We start from the raw sequence: 12485 nt of genomic DNA, 5'->3' as shown, positions 1-12485 counted from the left end.
ACCGCGGTCCGCAAAAAACCAGTGCGTCCGCACAAAAACGACTGCGGTCGCACAGCTTTCCACTGCAGTGATAGGCTTTAGTATTTTGGCCATAACTTTCGCTACATATGTCCAAATTGCGATATCTTTACCTTTCTGGAAGCTAGACATGAAGGGCTACAACTTTCATTTTTGAATCATCTCGAAATTCCTTGTAGATCAAAAGATATAAGCTTCCGACATAGGACCAGCAAATCGTTCCCCACCACGGCCGCACTCTTTTTTCTGCGCTCTGCAAAGCACATACCGCGGTCGCACTTCTTTTTGTGCGGACCGTGCGGATGGTTTCCGAGGCCTACAACCCTCCTGGACCTGCTACAGCTATGATTTTCGGCCTAAAACATCTCGGAACCTACCCGGGACCCCCGAAACTTCAAACTAATCGTACCAACACATCCCATGACATCGTTCAAACTTGTTCAACACTTCAAAATGCTTACAACAACATCAAATCACCAATTTAACATAGGATTCAAGCCTACGAACTCCAAGAACTCTTAAATTATGCTTTCGATCAAACAGTTTATCAAATCTCGTCCGAATGACCTAAAATTTTGCACACACATCCCAAATGACACAACGAACCTACTGACTCTCTTGGAATTCCATTCCGACCCCTATGTCAAAATCTCGCCTATCAACCGGAAATCGCCAAAATATCAACTTCGCCAATTTAGGCCTAAATCTTCTCTACAACCCCAAAACTCATTCCGATCGCGCTCCTAAGTCACAAATCACCTCCTGAAGTAACCGAACCATCGGAACTCACATCCGAGCCCTCTAACTCATAAGTCAACATCCGATTGACTTTTCCAACTTAAGCTTTCTTAAAAGAGACTAAGTGTCTCATTTCTTACCAAAACTACACCAAACGCAAACCAATCAACTCGACCACATAAAACACGGATAACGAAACATATAAAAGCAGAAATGGGGGAAACAGAGCGGTAACTCATGAGACGACTGGTCGGGTCATCACAAATTGCCCCGTATGGAGTAACACCTGTAACATTGTAAGGACCTGTCCACCTGGATTTTAATTTTTCTGGGAATAACCTGAGTCGGCTATTGTAAAGAAGTACCTAATATCCAATTTTGAAACTCTTTGGTCGGATCAACTTGTCATGCCATATTTTTATTTTTTCTTTAAAAAATTTAGCATTTTCATAGGCTCCTAATCTCAGTTCTTCCAATTTATTAACCTGAATAAATCGCTTATTACCAGCGGAGGTTAAATCAAAGTTCAGTGCTTTCAATGCCCAAAAAGCTTTATGTTCTAATTCTACAGGCAAATGACAAGTTTTTCCAAATACTAATCTATATGGAGATGTTCCAATTGGAGTTTTCAAAGCCGTACGGTACACCCACAGTGCATCATCTAATTTAAAAGCCTAGTCTTTTCTTGAGATTCCAACCGTTTTTTCAAGAATTCTTTTTAACTCGCGGTTGGAAACCTCAACTTGCCCTTAAGTTTGAGCATGATATGGTGTTCTTGTTTTGTGTGTCATATTATATTTTGACAGTAAAGAAGAAAATTGCCCATTGATGAAATGAGTTCCTTGGTCACTAATGATGACTCGCGGTGTGCCAAATCTGTAAAAATATTTTTTTTAAGAAAATTGCACACTGTACGAGCATCGTTCTTTCTTGTGGGGATGGCTTCAACCTATCTTGACACATAATTCACAGCCACAAGGATATATTCAAAAGAGTGAGAAGAAGGAAAAGGACCCATGAAATCTATTCCCCAAACATTAAATATTTCACATACCTGTATTGATTGCAGTGGAATCTCATCTCTCTTGGTGATATTACCTGTTCTCTGACACCTGTCACATTGTGCTACATATGCTCGGGTATCTTTAAAGAGTGTGGGCCAGAAGAATTCGGCTTCTAAGACTTTAAAAGTCGTTCGATTTGCTGCATAATGTTCTCCAATTGCTCCATCATGACAGTGATATAGAATTTTATTCATCTCTTCTTCAGGTACACACCTTCTAATGATATTATCAACATAATTTTTAAATAAGTAAGGTTCATCCCAGAGACAATACTTTGCATCAGATATAAGTTTTTTTCTTTGTTGGTAAGAGAAATCTTGTGGTGTCCATTTTCCAACCAAGTAGTTCGCGATATCTGCAAACCAGGGTGGTCGAGTCACAATTGTGTTAACTGAAAAAATATGTTCATCTGGAAATTCTTCTTTTATCTCATTAAACTCAAGGGGAGGGTTTTCTAATCTAGACAAATAGTCAGCTACTTGGTTCTCTGTCCCTCTTTTGTCCTTTATCTCAAGGTCAAATTTTTGCAGAAGTAAAATCCATCTTAATAATCTAGGTCGAGCATCTTTCTTAGCTAAGAGGTATTTTAAAGCTGCATGATCAGTAAAAATAGTGACTTTGGTTCCTATCAAATAGGAGCAAAACTTATCAAAAGCAAACACTACTGCTAGTAACTCTTTTTCTATCGTGGCATAATTCACTTGAGTCTCACTCAATGTCCTACTAGCATAGTAAATGGGACGAAAAATCTTATCCCTTCTTTAGCCTAAAATAGCTCCAACTGTTGTATCACTAGCATCACACATGACCTCAAAAGGTTGGTTCCAATCAGGGGACACAACTACAGGTGCAGTTGATAACTTTTCTTTAAGGGTTTCAAATGCTTTCACACAGTTACCTAAAAAATCAAACTTAGTGTCTTTCATCAAGAGGCTAGTCAGCAGTTTTGAAATCTTTGAGAAGTCTTTTATGAATCGTCTGTAAAAACCTGCATGACCTAGAAAGTTTCTAATTCCTTTCACAGTTGTGGGAGGGGGTAATCTTGCTATAAGATTAATTTTTGCCTTATCAATTTCTATCCCTTTAATAGTGATTTTATGTCCTAAAACAATTCCTTCCGTAACCATAAAATGACATTTTTCCCAATTAAGAACTAAGTTTGTTTATTCACATCTTTTAAGAACTAAGGTCAAATGGTTAAGACAATCCTTATATGTTTTGCCAAATAGTGTAAAATCATCCATAAGAATTTCAAGAAATTTGTCAGTCATGTCAGCATGCAATGCTGAAATGTAGCAGGAGCTTTGCACAGACCAAATGACATTCTCCTATAGGCATATATTCCATGAGGGCATGTGAAGGTTGTCTTATCTTGATCTTCTAGTGCAATTGGTATCTGATTATATCCTGAATATCCATCAAGAAAACAGTAAAAACCATATCTGGCAGTTCTTTCCAACATTTGATCAATAAATGGCAAAGAAAAATGATCTTTTCTAGTGACATCATTGTGACTTCTATAATCAATACAGACTCTCCATCCTGTAACAATCATGGTAGGTATGAGCTCATTATTTCATTTTTTATAACTGTCATTCCTCCTTTCTTTGGTACTACCTGAATGGGACTTACCCACGGGCTGTCAGAAATGGGGTATATAATACTTGTTGCCAACAACTTTTCGATCTCTTTTTTCACTACTTCCTGTATTGTTGGATTCAATCTTCTTTGCGGCTGGACTATTGGCTTGTAGCTATCCTCCATGAGGATTTTGTGTGTACAAATAGCCGGACTAATCCCTTTAATATCTTCTACAGTCCACCCTAAGGCTCTTTTGTGTGCTTTCAATACTCTAATCAAACTATTTTCTTGTTCTGCAGTAAGAGAAGATGAAATAATTACTAGAAATAATTCTTGCTCAAGATAAACATATTTCAAATGAGAAGGGAGAGTTTTGAGTTCAATTTTTGATTGAACTTGTTCGGATTTCATCTCTTCTTCTTCTGAATCTTTGTCCAATATTTCAGCTTCTCTTCTGATGGTGGGATCATCGTCCTGTGTGGTGCCTGATTTGATCAAGCATCTTTCCATTGAATCTGAAAATAATTGATCATCTTTGAATTCATATGTAAGATAACTAATCATGTCAATTGAAAAACATGAAGATGATGTTTCATCTCCTGAATATCTTAGTATCTTTTGCATATCAAATAATGACTCTTTCTTCATCAATTCTTAAAATTAATTGTCCATGATGAACACCTATAATTGCTCTTCCTGTAGCAAGGAATGGTCTACCTAAAATTATTAGTTCATTAGGACATTCTTTCATTTTAAGTACTATAAAATCTTCAGGGAAAACAAACTTATCTACTCTTACGAGTACATTTTCAATTATTACCTTAGGTTTCTTAGTACTTTGATCTGCAAACTAAAGAGAAACACTTGTGTCTTTTATTTCACCAAGATCTAACTTTTTAAATATAGAAAATGACATTAAATTTATTGAAGCTCCAGAATCACAAAGTGCTTTTTCAAAATATACTCCTCCAAAAGTGCATGGAATTGTAAAACTGTCTGGATCACCAAGTTTTTGTGGTAGCTTATTTTGAAGTATAGCACTGCATTTTTCCGTAAGCATTACCATAGAAACTTCTTCTAATTTTCTTTTACTTGACAAAATTTCCTTTAAAAATTTGGCATATGAAGGCATTTGTAACAAAGCATCAGTAAAAGGAATATTGATGTGAATTTATTTTAAAATCTCCAAAAATTTTGCAAATTGGTTGTCAAGCTTTTCTCTTTTCATTTTTTGTGGAAAGGGAATAGTCACAGGGAGAGGAGTCAATTTTTCAATATTTTTTTCTTGACTTCATTCTTTTCAGATGGTTCAGAGGGTATTTCAACATTCTTACCGTTGTTTATCTGTTGGTCTGACTGGTCTGCCTAGGGTTCATCAAGTTCATTACCTGACTGTAAGGTGATGGCCTTAAGGTGCTCTTTTGGGTTTTTCTCTGTATTGCTTGGTAAGGGACCTTAAATCTTTTCTGAAACAAGAGCTACCAATTGGCTCAACTGTATTTCCATATATTTGAGGGATGAATTTTGGCTCTCCATCTTTTCATCAGTGACCTTAATATACTTATACAGAAGATCATCAAGACTTGAATAAGCTTGTTGAGGCCTTTGCTGATAGGGCCCTGCTTGTTGATAAGGTCTAAAGTTTGATTAACCATGTTTGGATTCTGGTATTCGGGTAGACCCTGTATTTGTTGCTTCTGGAAGCTTTGAGAGTTCTCTGCACCATTTGGATTGCTCCATTGAAATCCTAGGTATTTCTGTACCATTAGACTTCCAAAAGGATACTGCTTGTAATCGATGACATTGACATGTTCATAATTGTGATTGGTTGCTTGACATTCATGGTTCTGATGATTTCCTCCACACATGTCACAAGCCTCACATTGGCTTGGTTGTTGTGTATTCACCTGAAAAGTTTCAAACTTTTGTGCCAAAGAAATAATATACTGTGTTAGTATATTTAAAGCATCAACCTGATTTACTGTAGCGGCCTTCTTGATAATTATATGCTCAGATGGCCATTGGATGGCATTCTCAGAAATTTCATTCAACAATTTCAACGCTTCCTCTATTGTTTTTCCCATTACTGAACCTCCTTCAGCTGCATCTATCACATTTCTAGAAGAGAGTTTTAGCTCGAGATAAAAAATATACAATTGCGTATGTTCAGGAATATCGTGGTGTGGACATTTTATTAACATTGCTTTTAACCTTTCCCAAGCTTGATAAACTGACTCTATGTCAGTCTGCCAAAATTTGATATGTATTGTCTTAACTTTGTGGTTTTAGCAGGGGAAAATATTTGTTTTAAAATTTCTTAGTCATTTGATCCTATGTGGTAATGGAACTTTGTGGCAAACTTCGCAACCAAGTCTTGGCATCTCCTTTTAAAGAGAAAGGAAATAGCCTTAACTTGATAGCTTCAGGAGGTACTCCAATATACTTAGCTGTTTCAACAAGTTCCAAAAAATCAATTAGATGACTATGTGGATCTTCACTTGAATCTCCAGTAAAGATACAATATTATTGGATCGTTTGAATCAGGCCGGTCCTAATTTCAAAGTTGTTGGTTGCCACTAGGGGCTTCCTGACACTAGATTCACAGTTGAAGTGGTCTAGTATAGCATAATCCCTTAGGATTCTGTTTGTTGTCCTTGGCGTCACTTCATCAAATTGATCCTCTATTTGGACTGGTGGTGGTACTTCGCGTGGGTTGATATTTTCTACTTCCTGATTCTCTATTTCTTCACAAGCTATTGTTTGAGAAGACGTTTGTCCTTTCCTAGGCAATCAAAGAGATCTTTCAATTTTAGGATCGTAATTGGCCAACTCTTTTATAGAAGAGCGGGTCATAAACTACTCAAAATTCTAAAAAGAAAACAAACTGAACTTAACTCCTAAAGTGGTAGTAGTAGTAGGAGGAGGAGGAAGAGGAGTAGGAGTAGGAGTAGTAGCAGTAGGAGTAGCAGTAGGAGCAGTAGCAGTAGGAGCAGCAGTAGTAGGAGCAGCAGTAGGAGCAGCAACAGCAGCAGGAGCAGCAGTAGTAGCAGTAGGAGCAGGAGCAGTAGTAGTAGCAGTAGTAGTAGCAGCAGTAGGAGCAGCAGCAACAGTAGTAGTAGCAGTAGTAGTAGTAGTAGTAGCAACAGTAGTAGCAGCAGCAGCACCAGCACCGGCACCAGCACCAGCAGTAGCAGTAGTAGTAGCAGCAGCACCAGCACCGGCACCAGCACCGGCACCAGCACCACCACAACCACCACCACCACCACCAGCAGCAGCAACAGGTAGTAGTAGTAGTAGTAGTAGTAGTAGTAGTAGTAGTAGTAGTAGTAGTAGTAGTAGTAGTAGTAGTAGTAGTAGTAGTAGTAGTAGTAGTAGTAGTAGTAGTAGTAGTAGTAGTAGTAGTAGTAGTAGTAGCAGTAGCAGTAGCAGTAGCAGTAGCAGTAGCAGTAGCAGTAGCAGTAGCAGTAGCAGTAGCAGTAGCAGTAGCAGTAGCAGTAGCAGTAGCAGTAGCAGTAGCAGTAGCAGTAGCAGTAGCAGTAGCAGTAGCAGTAGCAGTGGCAGTAGCAGTAGCAGTGGCAGTAGCAGTAGCAGTGGCAGTAGCAGTAGCAGTGGCAGTAGTAGTAGCAGTAGTGGTAGTAGTAGTAGCCGTAGTGGTGGCGGTAGTAGCGGTAGTAGTAGTGGTGGCGGTAGTAGCGGTAGTAGTAGTAGTAGTAGTGGCGGTAGTAGTAGTAGTAGTAGTAGTAGTAGTAGTAGTGGCGGTAGTAGTAGTAGTAGTAGTAGTGGCGGTAGTAGTAGTAGTAGTAGTGGCGGTAGTAGTAGTAGTGGCGGTAGTAGTAGTAGTAGTAGTAGTGGCGGTAGTAGTAGTGGTAGTAGTAGTGGCGGTAGTAGTAGTAGTAGTAGTAGTGGCGGTAGTAGTAGTAGTAGTAGTGGCGGTAGTAGTAGTAGTAGTAGTAGTAGTAGTAGTAGTAGTAGTAGTAGTAGTAGTAGTAGTAGTAGTAGTAGTAGTAGTAGTAGTAGTAGTAGTAGTAGTAGTAGTAGTAGTAGTAGTAGTAGTAGTAGTAGTAGTAGTAGTAGTAGTAGTAGTAGTAGCAGTAGCAGTAGCAGTAGCAGTAGCAGTAGCAGTAGCAGTAGCAGTAGCAGTAGCAGTAGCAGTAGCAGTAGCAGTAGCAGTAGCAGTAGCAGTAGCAGTAGCAGTAGCAGTAGCAGTAGCAGTAGCAGTAGCAGTAGCAGTAGCAGTAGCAGTAGCAGTAGCAGTAGCAGTAGCAGTAGCAGTAGCAGTAGCAGTAGCAGTAGTAGCAGTGGTGGCGGTAGTAGCGGTAGTAGCAGTAGTAGTAGTGGCGGTAGTAGTAGTGGCGGTAGTAGCAGTGGTAGTAGTGGCGGTAGTAGTGGTGGTAGTAGTAGTAGTAGTAGTGGCGGTAGTAGTAGTAGTAGTAGTAGTGGCGGTAGTAGTAGTAGTAGTAGTGGCGGTAGTAGTAGTAGTGGCGGTAGTAGTAGTAGTAGTAGTAGTAGTAGTGGCGGTAGTAGTAGTGGTAGTAGTAGTGGCGGTAGTAGTAGTAGTAGTAGTAGTGGCGGTAGTAGTAGTAGTAGTAGTGGCGGTAGTAGTAGTAGTAGTAGTAGTGGCGGTAGTAGTAGTAGTAGTAGTAGTGGTGGTAGTAGTAGTAGTAGTAGTGGCGGTAGTAGTAGTAGTAGTAGTGGCGGTAGTAGTAGTAGTAGTAGTGGCGGTAGTAGTAGCAGTAGCAGCAGCAGTAGTAGTAGTAGTAGTAGCAGTAGTGGTAGCCGTAGTGGTAGTAGTAGTAGCAGTAGTGGTGGCGGTAGTAGCGGTAGTAGTAGTGGTGGCGGTAGTAGCGGTAGTAGTAGTGGCGGTAGTAGTGGTGGTAGTAGTAGTAGTAGTAGTGGCGGTAGTAGTAGTAGTAGTAGTGGCGGTAGTAGTAGTAGTAGTAGTGGCGGTAGTAGTAGTAGTGGCGGTAGTAGTAGTAGTGGCGGTAGTAGTAGTTGTAGTAGTAGTAGTGGCGGTAGTAGTAGTGGTAGTAGTAGTGGCGGTAGTAGTAGTAGTAGTAGTAGTGGCGGTAGTAGTAGTAGTAGTAGTGGCAGTAGTAGTGGCGGTAGTAGTAGTAGTAGTAGTAGCAGTAGTAGTAGTAGTAGTAGTAGTAGTAGTAGTAGTAGTAGTAGTAGTAGTAGTAGTAGTAGTAGTAGTAGTAGTAGTAGTAGTAGTAGTAGTAGTAGTAGTAGTAGTAGTAGTAGTAGTAGTAGTAGTAGTAGCAGTAGCAGTAGCAGTAGCAGTAGCAGTAGCAGTAGCAGTAGCAGTAGCAGTAGCAGTAGCAGTAGCAGTAGCAGTAGCAGTAGCAGTAGCAGTAGCAGTAGCAGTAGCAGTAGCAGTAGCAGTAGCAACAGCTAGTAGCAGTAGCAGTAGCAGTAGCAGTAGCAGTAGCAGTAGCAGTAGCAGTAGCAGTAGCAGTAGCAGTAGCAGTAGCAGTAGCAGTAGCAGTAGCAGTAGCAGTAGCAGTAGCAGTAGCAGTAGCAGTAGCAGTAGCAGTAGCAGTAGCAGTAGCAGTAGCAATGGCAGTGGTAGCAGTAGCAGTGGCGGTAGTAGTAGTAGTAGTAGTGGTAGTAGTAGTAGTGGTGGCGGTAGTAGCGGTAGTAGCAGTAGTAGTAGTGGCGGTAGTAGCAGTGGTAGTAGTGGCGGTAGTAGTGGTGGTAGTAGTAGTAGTAGTAGTGGCGGTAGTAGTAGTAGTAGTAGTAGTAGTGGCGGTAGTAGTAGTAGTAGTAGTGGCGGTAGTAGTAGTAGTGGCGGTAGTAGTAGTAGTGGCGGTAGTAGTAGTAGTAGTAGTAGTAGTAGTGGCGGTAGTAGTAGTGGTAGTAGTAGTGGCGGTAGTAGTAGTAGTAGTAGTAGTGGCGGTAGTAGTAGTAGTAGTAGTGGCGGTAGTAGTAGTAGTAGTAGTAGTGGCGGTAGTAGTAGTAGTAGTAGTAGTGGCGGTAGTAGTAGTAGTAGTAGTGGCGGTAGTAGTAGTAGTAGTAGTGGCGGTAGTAGTAGTAGTAGTAGTGGCGGTAGTAGTAGTAGTAGTGGCGGTTGTAGTAGTAGTAGTGGCGGTAGTAGTAGTAGTAGTGGCGGTAGTAGTGATAGTAGTGGCGGTAGTAGTGGTAGTGATAGTAGTGGCGGTAGTAGTGGCGGTGATAGTAGTGGCGGTAGTAGTGGCGGTAGTAGTGGTAGTGATAGTAGTAGTGGTGGTAGTAATAGTGGTGGTAGTGATAGTGGTAGTGGTAGTAGTAGTGGTAGTAGTAGTGGTAGTAGTGGTAGTAGTAGTGGTAGTAGTAGTAGTGGTAGTAGTGGTAGTAGTAGTAGTAGTGATGGTAGTAGTAGTAGTAGTAGTAGTAGTGGTGGTGGTGGTGGTGGTGGTAGTAGTAGTAGTAGTAGTATTAGTTATATTACTATGATAATAGTAATTATATTAGTACTAATTAGCAATAGAAGTTATGAAAAAAAATGGTAAACGAAATCAGTAAGTAGTAACAGTAACTCACTATGGAAAATAATAATATAATACTAATATAGAATATAGTTACAAGTAGTACTAGTATTAATAATAGTGACTGCTATATTATAATGATGATAAGAAGGATAAATGATAATAACACTTCTATAAGATGTTAGTACTTGTAATAGTAAAAGTAATAGTAGTAATAATTAGTAAATACTGATAACAAAGATAATAATACTAAAAGTAAGTTCCCAAATTAGTAACAAAATATTTAGTCTGAAGTAGACTTGTGCCAATCCCCGGCAACGACGCCAAAAATTTGACGAGGCCAATGCGTATAAGATTTTGCTACTCGTGCTCTGTCAAATTCTAGTATAGTTTATGATATCGTCCCACAGAGATTGGAGAATCTAGCTACAAACTTATAATATTCTTACTACTATTTGAAAGAATCAAATTGATGAAGTTTTGTTTGTTGAAAATTTAAATTGCTTAAGTTGAAACAAAATAACTTTCGGAAGATTTATATTTAAAAAGAGTTGAAAATCATTGAATTCACTCGATAGCGTGATAATAATAAACTCTTAGCTTCTACATATATTTTTCTTAGGAATAATTATTTATTGCTAATACAATTATATTTTGCTCACTAAGAAATAATCAATTAACAATACTCCGTGAGGTTATGTAAATTAATTCATATATGACTCGTGACGATTAAGCCGAAATAGTTTTCTTGCCTGAATTGTGCTAAAAATAGCAAAAATCTCTTGCAATTACTTTTTACTAAAAATCAATAATCTTTCCAACTACAACTCCTCCGTGAGAATTAGAATGGAAGTAAGCAAGATTACAGACTTGGAATGATAGCTTAAAAAAATTACGCTCACTCTATTATTTTACCCAATAGTTATCGTATATTAATTTTGCTTCGTGAGAATTACAAAATTGACATACATCTAACTTTGGAGAATAAATAGATAGAAGTGATAATAATTAATTAAAACTAATATTCCATCACAATATAGAAATAAAATTAGAAATTTCAGGTCAAGCGTGTAGTAAAATTGAGATTAATATTATAACTACATTTAGCTTCATCAACTATCCCAACAAAAGAGATAACTCCATTATGGAGTATTTAAATCTCACAAAGAAAGAAATTCTTAAAATATTATCAACACTCTTAGAAAATTCAAAAACTACAAGATAAAGTGAAAGAGATAATGAGAGAAGTAAAGACCAAAGCTAGAGAAAAGTTGCTAATTAGGCATATATGATCTTCCCCCATTCAACACAAACATCATATTTATAGAAATCAAATCTCATAAGGTTCCACGATGCCTCGTGGTTCTTTTGCCATGATGCATCGTGCTTCTATTTCCATGATGCGTCGTGCTTCTATTGCCATGATGCCTCGTGCTTCTCTTTTTATTCCTTTATTTGCTTTATCATGATATTTTTATTTCCTGCAAAATACTATTAGAAAATAAAGATAATAGACATATTATATATATATTATTTAAAATAATTTATTTTTAAGTATATAATATATGAATATTTTATAGTCATCACGACTCTTTAAAATTGCAAAACCCCTTTCCCAAAAGGAAAGAGTTGTTCCATACCCAAAATGTCATAAACCCAATTTCCATGGAGGGTAAAAGGGGGCGCGACAAGGTTCATTCTTCTGATATGTCTTTAGAATACCAAGAGGTTCGAGCACCTATCGCTTCTGGTTTTCATGGATATTTGCCCGTGCCGGCCAAAACTCGTGCCTCTTCAACTATTCTTTGCCAATTGTCATTCCTTTACCAGCCCACGTGACATGACACGTCACCTCATAATTAATTCTATACATGAATTTAATTTTTCCCAATACAGATAGTCCCCCACTTGCCATTTATTCATCAATAGAATATTTGGGAAGTGGATCTCATTAAAGCGGGAATATTTGCCGCCATTATTCCTTCTCTGGAACTGCACTTCATATGTCACTTCCATTTAATGCTCCTGGCGTGTGGCATCTTCTGATTGGTTCTGCAACTTTTCAGCGTCTTTTCGGGATTTTTCACGGCTTTATCAATTACGAAGCGACAGCTTCCATCATGATGTTTCCATCATTACACCTTTTCCTTTGATGGTTGCTTCTGAGTATAAATATAGTTTTTGCCTTTTGTCTTTCTCATAAAAAATTTAGAATATTCACTTCTTGTTTTCTTCTTCCTCATACTGCTATGTCTTCTTCAAACCCTAACCCTGGAAGAGTCCCCATTGTTGATGACCTTCCTCTTGCTCATGTTAGAAGTAAAAGAGGAGGAAGACTTCGTAGGTTAGGGTATTCATCGATACGGGCTCTTCTATACCTCCTGTGAACTCCACCTTCTAGAACTAGGGATTCTTTTTTCCATAGATCTTCATCTATAAGTAAAGATTCTAATGAACCTCTTCGTTAACCTTTGGTAGATGAAATTGTTCCTACTGAACTATCTTTTTACACTGATTCAGAGTCGATCAGAAACCAAGTTTCTTCTATGTCTTCTTTAGATTGTGCTGGTATTTACCCATCTCAAATCACCGAAGGTCTAATCTTTGTTGTTCGTAGGGA

At 38.6% G+C, this 12485-nt stretch overlaps 2 protein-coding genes across 2 annotated transcripts; both read right to left on the bottom strand.

Annotated features, from left to right (window-relative positions):
* Nucleotides 1–1705: 1705 nt before the first annotated feature.
* LOC104244366 (uncharacterized) lies at nt 1706–4049 on the bottom strand. The gene is made up of 3 exons (XM_070154949.1): nt 3485–4049; nt 3135–3362; nt 1706–2445 (listed from the first exon to the last, which is right to left on the bottom strand). Exons 1-3 carry the CDS (start codon nt 4047–4049, stop codon nt 1706–1708), a joined length of 1533 nt encoding a protein of 510 aa, XP_070011050.1.
* A 202-nt stretch (nt 4050–4251) lies between these two features.
* On the bottom strand, nt 4252–5602 carry LOC138876059 (uncharacterized). The gene is made up of 3 exons (XM_070154948.1): nt 4985–5602; nt 4790–4867; nt 4252–4506 (listed from the first exon to the last, which is right to left on the bottom strand). The coding sequence occupies exons 1-3, from the start codon at nt 5600–5602 to the stop codon at nt 4252–4254; spliced, it is 951 nt and encodes a 316-aa protein (XP_070011049.1).
* Nucleotides 5603–12485: the final 6883 nt, after the last annotated feature.

Source organism: Nicotiana sylvestris, chromosome 8 (assembly GCF_000393655.2).
Source record: "Nicotiana sylvestris chromosome 8, ASM39365v2, whole genome shotgun sequence".
Classification (NCBI taxonomy): Eukaryota; Viridiplantae; Streptophyta; class Magnoliopsida; order Solanales; family Solanaceae; genus Nicotiana; species Nicotiana sylvestris.
This window is presented reverse-complemented; position numbering and strand designations above follow the sequence as displayed.